General features: G+C 38.2%; 2 protein-coding genes across 6 annotated transcripts in view; one reads left to right on the top strand and one right to left on the bottom strand.

The window, feature by feature from the left end:
• Window positions 1–8,971, top strand: part of NUP88 (nucleoporin 88) — a 30,703-nt gene extending 21,732 nt beyond the window's left edge. For all 3 annotated transcript variants that reach the window (XM_039869679.1, XM_039869678.1, XM_039869677.1), the window contains 9 exons: window positions 2,581–2,671; window positions 4,905–5,006; window positions 6,645–6,803; window positions 7,100–7,225; window positions 7,327–7,392; window positions 7,520–7,600; window positions 7,903–8,029; window positions 8,173–8,291; window positions 8,730–8,971. In XM_039869679.1, coding sequence (XP_039725613.1) covers window positions 2,581–2,671; window positions 4,905–5,006; window positions 6,645–6,803; window positions 7,100–7,225; window positions 7,327–7,392; window positions 7,520–7,600; window positions 7,903–8,029; window positions 8,173–8,291; window positions 8,730–8,793 — 935 coding nt within the window. In that variant the 3' untranslated portion in view covers window positions 8,794–8,971. The remainder of the gene's footprint in view (window positions 1–2,580; window positions 2,672–4,904; window positions 5,007–6,644; window positions 6,804–7,099; window positions 7,226–7,326; window positions 7,393–7,519; window positions 7,601–7,902; window positions 8,030–8,172; window positions 8,292–8,729) is intronic.
• Window positions 8,972–9,199: 228 nt separating this feature from the next.
• Window positions 9,200–16,070, bottom strand: part of RABEP1 (rabaptin, RAB GTPase binding effector protein 1) — a 92,591-nt gene continuing 85,720 nt past the window's right edge. For 2 of the 3 annotated variants that reach the window (XM_039869675.1, XM_039869674.1), the window contains 3 exons: window positions 13,676–13,774; window positions 12,621–12,737; window positions 9,200–11,895 (listed from right to left, as the gene is read on the bottom strand). In XM_039869675.1, coding sequence (XP_039725609.1) covers window positions 11,794–11,895; window positions 12,621–12,737; window positions 13,676–13,774 — 318 coding nt within the window. In that variant the 3' untranslated portion in view covers window positions 9,200–11,793. The remainder of the gene's footprint in view (window positions 11,896–12,620; window positions 12,738–13,675; window positions 13,775–16,070) is intronic. The other variant, XM_039869676.1, reaches the window with a different exon arrangement.

Here is a 16,070-nt window from a genome sequence, read left to right as displayed (position 1 = left end):
TGATTCTTTCAGTCCAAGCCAGCAGTGTTTCTACAAATATAAAATCTCAAGAACATTTTGGGTCTCATGTACATATCATGAAGAGTCACTATAGTAGATAAGAGGTTCATCTACAAATCTTTTCTAGATAATTTCATCTTAATTTTTGGCTTCTGATGAAGGATCTAAGTCACAGTCTCTTCAAGGACCCTTTTGTGTGACAACATTCTGACCTTTTGATCTTTCTGAGGTATTAGCAAAAGATCGAGCAGCTACACCAGTGGCTTTTTCTCTAAAACATGCTTTCCTGACAGTGACTGTTCCTTAATTTTAGCATCTTTTGCCATCCAGATAGGCTGAGAATTTCCCAAATCATCAAGTCCTTGTTCCTTTTTTTTTTTTTAACATTTCTTCCTTCAGTTATTTTTTCCCTCACATTTTACTGTAATCAGCAAGAAGAAACGAGGCCACATCTTCAACACTTATATTCAGCATTGTAATAGAGGATCTAGACAGGGAAATTAGCCAAGAAAAGGAAATTAAAGGTATCCATATTAGAAAGGAAAAAGTACAACTATCTTTTTTTTTGAAGATCTCATCTTTTATATGGTAAATCATAGGGGACCTACTAAAAAACTCTTTCATAAACAAGTCCAGAGAGGTTACAGGATATAAGATCAATTGACAAATATCAGTTCTCTTTCTATGCAGTAGCAATGAATAATCCAAAAGGAAATTAAGAAAGCAATTCCATTTATAATAGCATCGATATTAATAAAATACTTAGGGATGAATTTAACAAAAGAAGTGCAAAACATATTCTTAAAACAAAACATTGAAAGAAATGAAAGATGGCTAACTAGATGAAAAATCATCCATGTACATGGATCAGAAAACTTATTATTATTAAATGGCATTACTCCCCAAATTGATACAGAGATCTAATGCAGTCTTTATCAGAATTCCACCTGGCTTCTTTGCAGAAATTGACAAGCCAGTCCTAAAATTCATGGATTTGTAAGAGACCTAGAGTAGCCAAAACAATCTTGAAAAACAAAGTTGGAGGACCCTCTCTTCCCAATTTCCAAACTTCTTAAAAAAGTATGGTAAGACAGTGTGATATTGGCATAAGGATATACAGATATAGGTCAATGGCATAAAATTGAGTCCAGAAATATACCTTTCTTTACTTTCAGTCAATTGATTTCAACACAGGTATCAAAACAACTCAGTGGGGGAAAGAATAGTCCCTTCAACAAATGGTGCTGGGACAAGTATACATCTACATGCAAAATAATGAAATTGGACCCCTACCTCACACCACACACAAAATTAACTCAAATAGATCAAAGACCTATATATAAGAACAAAAACTGTAGAACTCTTAGAAGAAAACACTATCACAAAAGTGAAAAGACAACCCACAGAATGGGAGTAAATATTTGCAAATCATATATCTGATACTGAACTTATATCTAGATTATATGAAAAACTCTTAAAACTCAATAATAAAAGGATTAATAGCCCAATTTAAAAAATAGACAAAGGATTTGAATAGACATTTTATTGATGATATACAAATAACCAATAAGCACATGAAAACATTTTAAAAAATTAGTCATGTTAATGACATCACAAAATCACAGGATAGCACTTCACACCTGCTAAAATGGCTAAAATCAAAAAAGGACAGACAATAACAAGTATTGACAAGAACGTAGAAAAATAGAGACTCATATACTGCTTATAGAAATGTAAGCATACAGTCACTTTGGGAAAACAGTCCGGCGGTTCCTCAAATTATTAAACACCTTATGACCCAGCAGTTCCACTTCTGAGTATATACTCAAGAGAAATGAAAACATTTGTCCACACAAAAACGTGTAAATGAATGTTCATATCAGCACTGTTTATAATAGCTTAATAGCCCAGTGTCCATCAACTGATGATTAAATAAATGAAATATGGTTATCTATACAATGGAATATTATTCAACAGTAGAAAGGAATGAAGTACTGACACATGCTGCAACATAGGTGAACCTTGAAAACATTATGCTAAGTGGACGAAGACAACTGCTTGTTGTATGATTCTATTTATATAGAATGTCTAGAATAGGCAAGTCCACAGAGACAGAAAAAAGATTAATGATTGTTGCCTAGGTCTGGGAGCATTGGCAGAAATGGGTGCAATTGTTCATGGGTATGGGGGTTTATTATTGGTTATACAGTTCTTTTAGTATACTAAAAACCCATTGAATTATTTACTTTTAAGTGGGTGAGTTATGTGAATTATATTTGAAAAAGCTGTTATAAAAATAAAATTGGGTTGAGTGAGGAAGAGACTGTGGAAAAGGAATGATTTCTGGGATTGTTCTCAGTGAAACATTTCTGCATTTAGAAACTTGACCAAGGAAAACTCACTTCTCTTCTTGGGGCAGAAATCTAGACTCCTGTGGAAAGGAGATTTCTGTAAGAAAGGCATAGTCCTTAAGCAATGGTCTGAGACAGATACTTAATTGCATTTAATTAGTATTGTCAGCATTTTAATTTGGAGGCTTTGTGTGTTAACTTATACAATGTGGTAATTTATTCCTTTCAGATGAAGAAGATAAGGATAGTTTACAGGAACTTGCTACCGAACAGAAATGCTTTGTAGAGCACATCCTATGTACTAAGCCATTGCCATGCAGGTAAGAATCTTCTCTTCTTACATACACAGATAACAATTGTTTGTTTCACTAGTTCAGATACATGTGCGTGCATTACACTCACATACAGACTTACCTCTAAGAGTATCAGTTCATCAAATGTTCATCCAAAGCTCTCCCTGCTTCAGGACCACTCCATATATTGTGTTCTCTGTCTGGAAGGTATTTCCCCACTTGCAGCCTTAGTTTGCTGTTTTCACTTGGCTAACTCTTAATTCTTCAGAAAGGGTTCCTTGATTCCGTAGTCCAACTTAGGGTTCTGTTATTCTCCCTTTTTCTGTGTAGCACATTAAAATTGATGTTTGTGTTTGTTTAATGTCTCTCACCACTACTAGAATATATGTTTCTTGAGAGCAGAGACCATGTCTGTTTCATACTATTTACTATCCCCTCATGTCTCTATACTCAGTGTCTGACAGAGTGCCTAGTAGATACTCAGTAAATATTTGATGAACAGAATAAAGGGAGATATTTAGAATGATTCCCAGGTTTCTGCCTGGGATAACTAGGTAGATATGGCACCCTTCAGAAAAGTGGGACATAGGAGAAAGTGTATTTGGGAAGACAGAAGTGTTAATGGGAGCACTTGAAGTTTTCTGTTCCTATATGATATCCAAGTGGCGGAGGCACTTGGGCATGTGGCTCTGGAGCTTGAAGTGATCTGTGCTAGCACAGTATGGATGTGGGAATTGTCAGCATTAGAATGATGACTGGTGAGGGTGACTCAAAAAAGGGCCTAGAATGAGTAGAGGAGACCTAAGAAGGGAGTCTTGAGCAACACTTTCTTACAATCAGTGAGTGGCGATAGAGGAGCCCAGGCCAGGAAGGAGACTCTTGCCAAGGGCTGCCAGAAAGACTGAAGGAGAATATGTCAGGGATGCCAAGGAGGAGTATGTTTCAGAGAGGAGGCAGTGGGCAGCAGTATGACGCAAGCACAGCAAAGCAGCAATATAGGGGGTTCATGGAGAACCCTGGGGAAAATACTTTTGGGGGTTGGGGAGGATAGCACCAGGTTGAAAAGTGAATGGGGAAAATAGATAATAAAATTCCACTTATGTACATTTCAAAAAAAAAACAGGTAAAATTAAATAATATTGCTTAGGAATGAATACATAGATAAAACTATAAAGCAAGAACATGAATATCATAAAAGTCAGAATAGTGATTACTTCTCTGAGGAGTGGGAAGGTTGTGATCAGGGAGGGTCGAATGGGAGATCTTATAGAACTGCAGTGTTCTAATTGTTGACCTGGATAATGGTTACAGAGTGTACTCTGTATATGTATACTCTTTGATATGCAGATATCACACTGAAAATATGAAATAAAATATTTTTAACTTCTTAGACTCCTCCTCACTACCACTCCCTCCCCCCAAATAAAAGGTGAATTGAGAGAGATAGAAGGATAATATAATTTAAAGACTGCTGATTCTAAAGGAAGGGGAGAAAGAAGAGGTTTGGGGGAGCTTAAATTACAGTGGAGAGTGTTTTGAATTGAAGGGGTGAGCATGTTTATCAGCTGAGGGTAAATAGGGAAATTTTGAAACTACAGCATTGATGGAGCAATCCTCGGAAGAGGTGAGAGGTGGCATCATCAGTCCAGGGGCAGAAATGCACTGTTGGGCATGGGATGAGCTTGAGGCAGGTCAAGTAGCGTGTTTGTTGGTAGGAAAGACATTTCCTATTGGAGGTTTTGTCAGTGAAGTGAGAACCAAGATTGACAGGGAGATGCACGCTGTGCACAGTAAATTAAGTCCTGTGACAGGTTTTGGGCTGCATTAGGTTTTTAATGTGAGATAAAGTTATTCAGTCAAGAAGTTCTGAGCACTTAATCTGGGTTGCACACTGGGCTAGGTGTACAAAGATAGCTGGGGCTTATATGCAAGCTGGGAAGAAAGGCACATAAAGAATTAACTTCATCATATCATGATAACTGCTAAGATTACAGACAGTATCATGAGGCTGTGGGTTCCTGAATGATTTATAAGTCAGAGGCCTCTTATCAGAGACTAGTAAGTGACAGCTTGTTTCAAAGCAATCAGAACTGTAAGAATTACAGGCTTCCAAGTCACCACCTCTGAGGTTACTGCACTGACAGTATGTCCCAGGCAGCTCTTAGCCCAGACCTGAGAAGGTGACCTCAGCCATGTTGTTGCTTTTGGCTCCATTGCACTTGCTGTTTTATAACCTAACTGTGCCTATGTGTTTTCCCAGGCAGCCAGCTCCGATTCAAGGATTCTGGATTGTTCCTGACATTCTGGGGCCCACAATGATCTGTATCACCAATACCTATGAATGTCTCATAAGGCCTTTATTGTATGTACCATTTTGTATTCCCCACACAACTCATTAAGTCTGCAAAATCTATGCTGAGAAAATGCCCTTAGTAACTGGCTTAAAGATACTTGCTTTATGCTTTGGCTTCTGACTTGAGGGTTGGAAGGGTAGATAGTTCTCTTGCTTCTGACATGTCTGGAAGGATTTATTTTAGGCGTGATTTCTATATTCTTCGGCTAATTGAGAGTCAAAAGCTTTACTTCATTCAAAATATGGGAAGAAATACTAAAAATAAATACTGAACTCCACTAAGATGAATTAGATTTAGTGCTTATCAAGCTCTGTGTGCCAGGCTTAGAAGTCAGGGCATTTACCTGTATTGTCTCCTGTAATCAGAGCAACCCTGCAAGGACAGCACTGTCAGTCATCCCCATCTTGTTGAATAGGGAACAGGGCTCAAGAGATTAAGTAAACGATGAAGTAACACATTGAGCTAGGTTGCAAATACAGAACTTTCTGACTCCAGAGTCCATACTCACACTTTAATTTCTTTATCTCTGCTAGCCTCAGGGACATCACAAAATATGTAAACTCTAGAAAACAAGTGATATATAGCTGAACTCATAATCTTCCTCCTTAAGGAACTCAAATTAAGCTATAAGCACCATTTTTCAACAGCCCTGGAATATCATTCTTGAATTCTATAAATGTAGGAATAGGAGTCCCTAACGAGCTACTGGCATTGAACACTAGACTGCCCATGCCCCAATCTCTTGATGTCAGTTCAAAGCATGTGTTTCTAGACACTGACGTAGTTCTAAATACTGCCGTTAATTTACTAGCCAAAGAATTCCTATGCTCTTTGCAGATTGACAAGGTATACTATTTGGAAAGGAAAATAACTATCAATTTTGTTACTTAAACTAAAAGTGACTAAAAAGTAATGAGATCAGTGAGAATAAAAGTTCCTTTTTGCCTCAAATATATTTTAAAAAAACCCATCCTACCTTTTGTGAAATAAGACCTACTCATGCTAGGTTACTTCAGAATAAAAACGTGAATCCAAAAGGAAAACTCACAAATATTAGTTATCTAGATATGTTCAAATCATGTTTCTGCTAACTCCCTGAAATACAAGTTTATAAAATGTTATTGTTTAGCAAATTCCCAGATTATTGCATTCAAAGTAAATCACTTACCATACTGTTAACATTTAGTCTTTCAAGCTTTCTGAAATTGCTATTGTTAATATTTATAATATTTGAGTGAATGTGAATGTCGTATATACAGTTGTTACCTGGCTGAATGTTGATTTTGACTAAATCCAAATTATACCTAGGAAATGAGTGATTCATTTATGTGTGTGACTGGCTTATAACTGACTCTCAAATCCTTGTAATAAGAGTCCATGATGAATTTATACTTTTGTGCTGTCCTGATCTTTACAAAAAGAATTTGAAGTGACAGAGTTTAAAATGCTTTGACGAATGGTAGCATTGGTAGAACAAGGGGATATCTTCCCTAGGTGACCTATTCAAGGTAGAAAACATGCATTCTAGTACTCTTACACAGTAACACTGTGTTTCTTAGATTCTCAAGGTTTTGGATAAATGTGGTTTATGCTTTTTTATAATACTTACAGTAAATAACTCCATGGTAGATTTATTTATTTTGCAGAAGCACGGTCCATCCAGTATCTCCTCCCCTGCTTTGTACCCAAGAAGATGTTGAAGTGGCAGAGTCTCCCCTCCGAATTCTGGCTGAAACCCCAGATTCCTTTGAAAAGCATATTAGAAGCATTTTGCAACGTAGTGTTGCAAATCCAGCATTTTTGAAGTATGGGCTTTGGGTGTTTAAGAACTGGTTCCCTTCTGTTTTCATATTTACTGTTCATCCTTTCTGTTCTCAGCTACTTACTTCATTTTATGTACTTTTTACCATAATGGAGTTAGAAGAGACATAGGGCATATTTAATGAGCTGCTGAATAGAGGGAGGATAGATATCAATAGAGGCATGAGAATGATAAAACAGGAAGTATAAAAAGAAGTGAAAAAAAACGGTTGTGACGTGAGTCTATTTTTAGTTGTTTTATTCAGCAAAGGAAAGTAATGGTAGAAATTTTTTTTTAAAGGTCATCTGAAAAAGATACAGCCCCTCCTCCCGAAGAATGTCTTCAGCTTATCAGCAGAGCCACCCAGGTGTTCAGGGAACAGTATATTCTTAAACAGGACCTGGCAAAGGAGGAGATACAGCGGAGGTAGGATGGCCTTTGCTTATGTATCAGCTCCTAGACAGTAGCTGACCCTATATAATGGCCTAGACCAGCTTCTGATTACATTTCTTTTTTTGCTCTTGTAGGGTCAAATTACTATGTGACCAAAAAAAGAAACAACTAGAGGATCTCAATTGTTGTCGGGAGGAAAGGTAAGTGCCAAAACGAGGGAGGAAAAAACAGTAGTTCAGTAAGACTGGAACTGTATCTCACCTGGAAATGCTGGACCACATTAATCATCAGGGTGGACCCCAAGAGTCTTGGTTTTTATGCCACTAGGAAAAGTCTACGGGAAATGGCTGAGCGCTTAGCTGACAAATATGAGGAAGCCAAGGAAAAACAAGAAGATATCATGAACAGGTCAGTGTATTGTACAACATTCAGTTCCATACTCAAGTATTCCTAGTGCTGTTAAGTACTCAGGTATTAACAGTGTTAAGGAAAATTGGCCTAGAGCGCATACTCTGAGGCCTACAGAATTGAATTGATTCCCCTCTCTCCTCTGAGGTATGTTAGGTAAGACAGTGCAGTGATGCTTTCCCCTAACCTATCCTGTAGGAGCCCCCTTCACAGACACCAGATTCGTGAGTTAGATCTTTAGTTATAATTGTGTTTCTCCTGAGTAGCAGAGATCCTGAAATGTTTTCTTACCTTTTCTAAAGGATGAAAAAAGTACTTCACAGTTTTCATTCTCAACTCCCAGTTCTCTCCGATAGTGAGAGAGACATGAAGAAAGAATTACAACTGATACCTGATCAACTTCGACATTTGGGCAATGCCATCAAACAGGTAGGAATGGATGCAGGGTGACTAAATTTTGTATTTTTTTAAGTTTTGTTCGGCAGAAAATAATTTTATAAAACAGACAAATACATACTATGAAAACATGTATCAAACCATAGCCAAAAAACCTGTTCCGTTTGATACTTCAGGTCACTATGAAAAAAGACTATCAGCAGCGAAAGATGGAAAAGGTACTGAGTCCTCAAAAACCCACCATTACTCTCAGTGCCTACCAGCGAAAGTGCATTCAGTCCATCCTCAAGGAGGAGTAAGTAATACTACAAATTTATTATTGCAAGGTAGCTTTTCTTTTGCAATAAATATGCCAAAACCAACCTTCCTCTGCTCAGATAAGATTACTTGGCACTTGCATTTCTAGTAATTACTGGAATAGGAGCCATGTGATAGATAAGGACTTAAGAGATGAGTATGGTGGATCAAAAATGATGAGTTTCTTGCTACTATGATTTTGTTGTATATGTTCAGTGAGTATATTCAAAAATATTTCCAGCAGTTGTAGTACTGTTTGCCGCTTTTAGCTTTAAATGAATAGTAAACATCATTACTATCCATCTGAAACCTTATTTACACTATTAATTTTAGCATAGCACTTCTATTTCAACATTACTAAATTCTTAAGAATCAATATTAATGGCTTATTAACTCATTGTATTCCTTAAAATTGAGTGGCTTTATGATTTTACAGGGGTGAACACATAAGAGAAATGGTGAAGCAAATTAATGATATCCGAAATCATGTAAACTTCTGACACCACCAGGAACAGATTCACACCTGAAGTTAACACAAGTGAAGGCCTAAACTCATATTGTAAAACATTATCTAATTTATAAAGAAGCATTTGGGGTGAGCTTTGGTGTGGTTCATCGTTTTTTATACTTTTCTTGTTTCATAATTATTGAATAAATGCTTTTATTTAAAAATTGGAATGTGCTTTATATATAAGCTGAAGTTTATTGTATTCAGCAAGGGCCTAGGATTTAAAAAAAAAAAAAAAGCCTGAGACTTTCAGCTGCACACTGCCAGATCTCCATGAACCCTAATGAATGAATTTTCTCCGTAGTTAAAAAAAATGAGCTGCATTTTAAAGTAGCTGCACAGAAATCTGACTGAAGAAGGACAGGACATTAGAATTCAAAGGAAAAGGCCACACAGTATACTAGGCAGCAGCTTTTTTAATTTGAACACTTTCTTCTTAAGGACATGCCTTCAGTACAGTTAACAAATGATTACATCTGAAACCTGCTTAGAGCCCAGCCCAGGCTCCACAACTGCAAGGCCACTGCTGGCTCACTTCTCTGACAGGCAGTATTACATTTCAGAGCCAAGTCTGGCTGTGCACCATTTCTTAATGTGTTACTGAGTGAACAAGGTACAGGTGTAGGACCTCAGAGAGAGAAAAGAGACAAATAAGTTGGTATGCAGTATATGGTTTTGCCCTCCATTTTCTTTAGGTAATCTTTTTACACCTGCCAATCTGAGTTCTGAAAGGTAATACTGTACCTGCCTAGAAATGGCTGAGTGACTGCCAATTAAAAGCCACATGGTAAGGTAGGTTACAGGTAGGAGGTAAATCAGGTTAGACATGCGTGACAGCACGTGTGTACAGACTGAATACAAGCACAGGAACACTCGTGAAACCCAACTGATCTTTTCCGTCTAAATGGGCTAGATCCCACCTTCTAAATTAGTTTCCTATTTAAATAGAAAACTCAGTTTAAAGTGTTCCCTGCCAGGATAGTATCACAATAGTTTATTTCATACTAGAAATAGATTAACAAAACCTAGAGTCTCAGTTCAGGTTTTTCTAGGCTATTTTCTCAACAAAGTGGGTTCCAACAGTTTGCATCTGCCACGGTAGAGACCGCGATTCTCGAATCATGATTTTACTGGCCCAGTACCATCTCATGGAGAAAAACATCTGCTAGGTGTCTCAGCAGAGCAGTTCCTTGGGATCTGTAGTTCAGTTCAGGAAGACTATGAGTTACCCATCCTGATTTACAGTGCCAATTTTAATAATCTGAAACAAATTAGCTCAGGGATTACCCAAAGGACTAGTCATATAATTTAAACAGACTGCATTTTGGAATAAAATTCCTTGTAACTCAATGAGGATACATGTTTTCTTTATCTAAACCAAGTAGTACTTTATACAAAGGGACTTTAAACCAATTAAAATGTTTCATGCATGGCAAGCCTATAGCACTATTTCCATAATTAGTATGTACTTTTAAATGCATAATCATGAATGCAAGACTACCACAATAACCCAAGGAATGAGGTATGTAGTCCTTATCTTGTCCCATGGAAGACAGAAGTAAAGATCTTTAGGATTAGTCCATAATGACTTCATTTCTAACAAAAGACCATTCACTTTAAACCATAAGGTTGATAGTGGCTTTAAGTGAGCCAAACAATCTACTTAATCCACTTAATTCCCATAAAGTTTCTTCAAATACCCTGCTGTTAAATAACACCAATCACAAAAGTTATTTGAAAACAATTTCACTTTTGAACCATCTGTGTGATGAATTAAACAGTATAGCCTTTCACTGGCTAATACTACTGCAGCAGGTGAACAGCAAACATGAATCCATTCTTTGTGCTTTCCTCAACACTTCATAAGGCTAAGGCTAAGGCAGCCTGTTCACTGAGGCTTTCTCTTACATAGGAAAAGAATCTAACCTCGTAGAAATGACAAAGCAGATTTCCAACCTGACGAACATACTAACTGGGTTTTCTCCAACTTCATAAGCATTATCACACTCCAGGTCTAAATTATAAAAGAGAAATACAAAATAGGTGTCTGTCAAACCTAGTTATCACCATTTTTGTATTTGATACTTTTAAAACAAACAGTACTCAGGCCCACTGATTTGAGTTGAAAATAAGCAGATTTATAAATTTATAAATACTAGATGTTGCCAGACATTGCTTGCTTTATTAATATTTTTTCCACTGATCCAATAACTAAAACAGTTTTCAAAAGAGGAGCTGGTACCAGTTCAGCTTGACTCTGGTACCTGTGGGCCCACAGAATTCATCCAGGCAGCAAAAAAGTGCTTCCAAACAGTTTCTTGTGCTTTTCCTTTAACCTCAACTTCCAATACATACAGCCCCAGCCAAGTTTTCAAATTCTCATAATTCAGTTCTTGAATTTGGTTTTGTTTGCCACTGTCTTATGGTTCTCAGGCAAGTTTCAGTAGCATTTAAGGTCCTCCAATACAAGATAAAACGGTTAAAAGTACTGAGCTAGGAAATACAGTCTCTAGCCAATGGCCTGCTCTCAAACTTCATATTTTAATATAAAATATTCATACAGCATCTACACCTGTCTGCTAACTGAATACTATTACTGATGAACTCTAGACAACAGGAAAAAATTCTCTCTTCCAATATCTATGAACAGGAAATGTAATTCCAAACACTATTGGGATGGTGCTTTAGGGTAGGGAAATGTTGGATTATGCAGGCAAGGAAACAGCACTTTCTCCATCACCAACTCTGATCACACACCCACTGGAATCAAGTCCGGAGTCCCCTTTGTGCTCCCATGTGAAAGGTCTTTTTGTTGCAAATTACCCTGGCTGTTTGCTGTTCCTGTGTTGCAGTCTTCTCCCACTAGAAATAAGCATTTCTCCATTCTTCCTTTTTTTGTGACTTCTTCAGTTAAGAGTTAAATAATAATTAATGTTGCTCTAAAGATGAGTTAAAAACCCAAAGTGCAGGCTAGAGTCCTGCTATGAGGGTGTCATGTCTCAGGCAGCTGGTTAATGTCTGTCAGTTTGGTATCATTCAGAATTGCCCGTACTCTCTCCAAGGAGTCTGCTTGCCGGATCCGCTCTAACTGCACCTGGAGAAACAATACAGTGAGATAAGTGCAGATGGTTCCTGTCTAGATTTTCTGAAGTTTACTTTGATTGGTTTAGCTGAGATGGAGCAAATCCCAAAAGCAGCCGTGTAACAGACCCAGTGTAAGATAGTGGGACTATGGAGGTAAATGAGAACCCTGAGAACCCACAGTACAGTTGGGGGCGGGGAGGGGAGACATAGAGAATTTCAGCACAATATTCTAAATGTCAGTGTAGACACAGCATTCATCAAGTGCCAAGGCAGCATGGGGAGGTGGTGGACCACTGTAGCCCAGCCTGAGGGCCTAGAGAGGGTCCCATGGGCCTTGAAAGAAGTAAAGAAGTAATGAGACAATGATGCCTACCAAAGGAACTACTGTGCTGTGGGCAAGGAATCACAAGTAGTTAAAATACATTAGAACATAAAATGTACAATGTAAGGCAGAGAGATGAAAAGAATGTTGAGATAGGCCTGGTTAGGAAGGGTTACATGGTATGTGAGGACTTTATACTTTACTCTTAAGGACCAGCAAGGTATAGAGGGAAAGGGAGACAAGTCTGAAGTACACACCTGGTTTCTGGTTTGAATGACCAGATAGGTATCTGGGCTAGGGTAGGGGTAGCCATAGTCTCTAATCCTCTGGTCAAGTCAAGATTGGCAAATTCTCCTGCGTACCAAGACACCTTAAAGTGCCTTAGTGCTCTGAGGGTTCCCCAAATCACTCACCTGAAGAGTCTGAGAAAGCTTTACAAAATCTCTCTGGACTTGTTCACTGACATCTAGTTCTGTCTGCAACCTCTGAGCTTTGTTCTTCTCTTCAAACATTAGTTGTTCACTGGTAACCTAAATAATACAAGTTTTGAATGAGGATTAATGCCAAACAGCCATAAGTCAGACTCACTTAGGAAATCTAGGAACTCGCAGTCTCCTACTACTAGAGAGAAGAGGTGGGTATCCATCATATTCCTAGATCCTGTTAATCTCTTTTTATCTCTAAGGCAAAGGTGTAAGCTCCCTAAGCTACTTGCTCTAGGTCCCTAAAATGAAATGAGTTTGAAAGCCAGAATAAAAAATGACTTAAAGTACCACACACACACACCCATCACCCCCAAGAGCCTGGTGACAGTGATTAATCATCAAAAAGCAGCTGCTAAGATCAGTAGCTACCACAGTAACAGAGAGAGAAACTTTGGGGATTTCCTCTGACAGTCAAGCATCTGCCAGGAAAATTCTCAGTATGCTCCAGGCAGCCCCAGCTATCTCCAATCTTTCTTACAAAGATACTTCAGTAGGACTACATGGCAGCATTTCTAAAAACAAAGGACCATTGAAGAACATGTACATAGTGTTTGTACACACAGCTCACTGAGACTTTCTAAGAAACCCCACCCACAATTAGCCTCATGCACTTTTAGTCTAACTAGATCATCTTAGGCAGCAAATATGGTTCAATGAAATATCTGATAGATCAGTCAAATGGAATGACTTTCAAAGCAGTGCTGCTATCTACGGGCAATTCCAAGTTTGGTTCATGGCCCTTTTTTAACACAATGCCAAAAACACCAGTAAGGTCTATGACACAGGCCTCCAAAGCTGGCAGTGTGGAGATTTGAACCAACTCTAATAAAATTTCATTTCATTTTCTTTCTGCAAGCAGATAGTCTTGACAACTTTCAGAAGGTGGCACTATTCAAAGAAGCATTATATTTTTTTCAACGGGCAAGATGTAATCCTACATTCTCAGCGCAGCTTTTTTATTAAATTACCAACAAAAATATCACCTTAGCAGCGGTCTCTTTCTTTAATTGTTCTTCCAAAGTGATTTTCATTTCCTGGAGGCTTTCAAGCTGTTGAGATTTCTCTCTTAATGTGGACTCCAACTGTGGAAGTAAGAAGGAAAAGCGGAAACTCAGAAACTCCCTGCAGGTCACAGCACACTGCCTGGAGGAACCTGCAGCCTGGAGAATTATGCCCAAGTTCTCAGGTCCTCCTAGGCCTTGGACGCTGGCTGTACCTGTAATGCTCTTCTCACCCTTTGGTCTCTGTGAATCTTTTATTTATTCTTCAAGACCTATTTCTTTCATTAAACATTTATTAGGCACTTACTAAGGTCTGAAGATGGAGAAATCAGGAGACTGACATGTAACTAAATAATTCTGACATGTGAACATGGAGGATAAAGCTTTTAATTCTGCCAGAAAAGTTGAGAAGGGTTTCCTTGCAGAGACGACATTTGACTCTTAAAAGATGAAAAATTTTACAGGGGAAGGAAAGGAGTGGTAAGAAGGCCATGATGGAGAGAGAGACTCCAAAAAGAGGGAGTGGAAGACATAAATAAAAATGTGTTCAGGAACTGTGGAGAGTTTTTGTTAAGCTACAGCACAGAGTGCTGGGGCCCTGGAGACTGAGGCTGGGGTAGCAGTGGTGAGGCACAACAGCTGGGCTGAAGAATAAGGACTTGATCCTGGAGATAAAGGGAACCACTGGAGGGTTTTTCACCAGACTGGGACATAATTTTAAAGGCTACCTTGGTTTCATTATAAAGATGAAATGGAATGGGATATATTTTAGAGGCAGGGAAAGAAGTTAGCTCTTAAAATAAGCCTGGGAGAACTGAAGTCTGAACCTAAACAGTAGCAGCAACAGTAGAAAGGCTGGGACACAGTTACAGTGCTGGTATTTTCTGCCAGTGCAACCTCCATAGCAGAGTGGAGGCAGAAGCCAGACTGCAGCAGGATGAGGACTGACTGAGAGGTTAGGCTGTGGAGATTACTCTTTTAAGAATCTTGGTTATAAAGGGAAGAAGACAGATTGGTAGCTTGAGAGAGAAGTATATCCCCCCCAAAAAAGAAACTTTTCTTCTCTTAAAGGGAAATATCTGAGCATGTTTATGTGTAATGGAAAAAACCAATGAGATAAAATACTAATGACTGAGCAGGGAAGACTGAGAGGATTAAGGAAAAGATGTGAGGGGTTCAGTCAAAGCACAAGTGCAGTGATAGCACACTGGTCAGAAACAGGTCATTTTCTCTGAAGAAACCAGAGAGAAGGCTGAGAAGAAAAGTAAGAGAACAAGTAATTCAAGGGCCAGGAAGCTAACGGTGGCCCTGCTGATGACAGGGGTAAAAGGCCACCGTCTGCTGAGTTGGGAGGTGAGTGTGACTATCTGAAACAACTACTGTAAAGAACAGAAGGGAATACACGCAAAAAAAAGACCATCTTCTTACACCGTATATGAGAATAGACTCAAATAGATTAAAGACTTAAATATAAGACCCGAAACCATAAAACTTCTAGAAGAAATCATAGGCAGTAAACTCTGACATTGCTATTAGTAATTTTTTTCCTGATCGATCTCCTCGGGCAAGGGAAACAAAAGAAAAAATAAACAAATGGGACTACATCAAACTAAAAAATTTTGCACAGCAAAGGAAACCATCAACAAAACAAAAAAGACAACCTACTGATTGGGAGAAGATATATGCCTATGATACATCTGATAAGGGGTTAGTATCTAAAATTTTAAACTCATACAACTCAATGACAAAAAAAAATAATCCAATTAAAAAATGGGCAGAAGACCTAAATAGGTATTTCTCCAAAGAGGAAATACAGATGGCCAATAGACATATGAAAAGACGCTTAAGGTCACTAGTCATCAGAGAAATGTAAATTAAAACTACAATGAGATTTCACTCACACCTGTCAGAATGGCTATCATCAATAAAACAAAAAACAAGTGTTGGAGAGGATGTGGAGAAAAAGGAACCCCTGGACACTGTTAGGGGGTTTGGAAATTGGTACAACCATTATGGAAAAGAATTTGGAGGTTCCTCAAAAAATTGAAAATAGAACTACCTTTTGACCCAGCAAATGCACTTCTGGATATTTATCCAAATAAAACTAAAACACTGATTCATAAAGATCTATGCACCCCTATATTCACAGCAGCGCTATTCACAATAGCCAAGATATGGAAGCAACCTGAGTGCCTGTCAATAGACGAACAGATAAAGAAGTTATGGTAAATAATATACAATGGAATATTACTCAGCCATAAAAATATCTTACCATTTGCAATGCCATGGATGGACCTTGTGGGTATTATGCTGAGTGAAATACGTGAAAGAAAGACAAGTACCATATGATTTCACTTATATGTGGAATCTAAAGAAC

This window comes from Pteropus medius, unplaced genomic scaffold, assembly GCF_902729225.1.
Source record: "Pteropus medius unplaced genomic scaffold, Ma_sr-lr_union100, whole genome shotgun sequence".
Classification (NCBI taxonomy): domain Eukaryota; kingdom Metazoa; phylum Chordata; class Mammalia; order Chiroptera; family Pteropodidae; genus Pteropus; species Pteropus medius.
The sequence above is the reverse complement of the archived record's forward strand: the minus strand, read 5'-3'. Positions and strand labels throughout refer to the sequence as shown.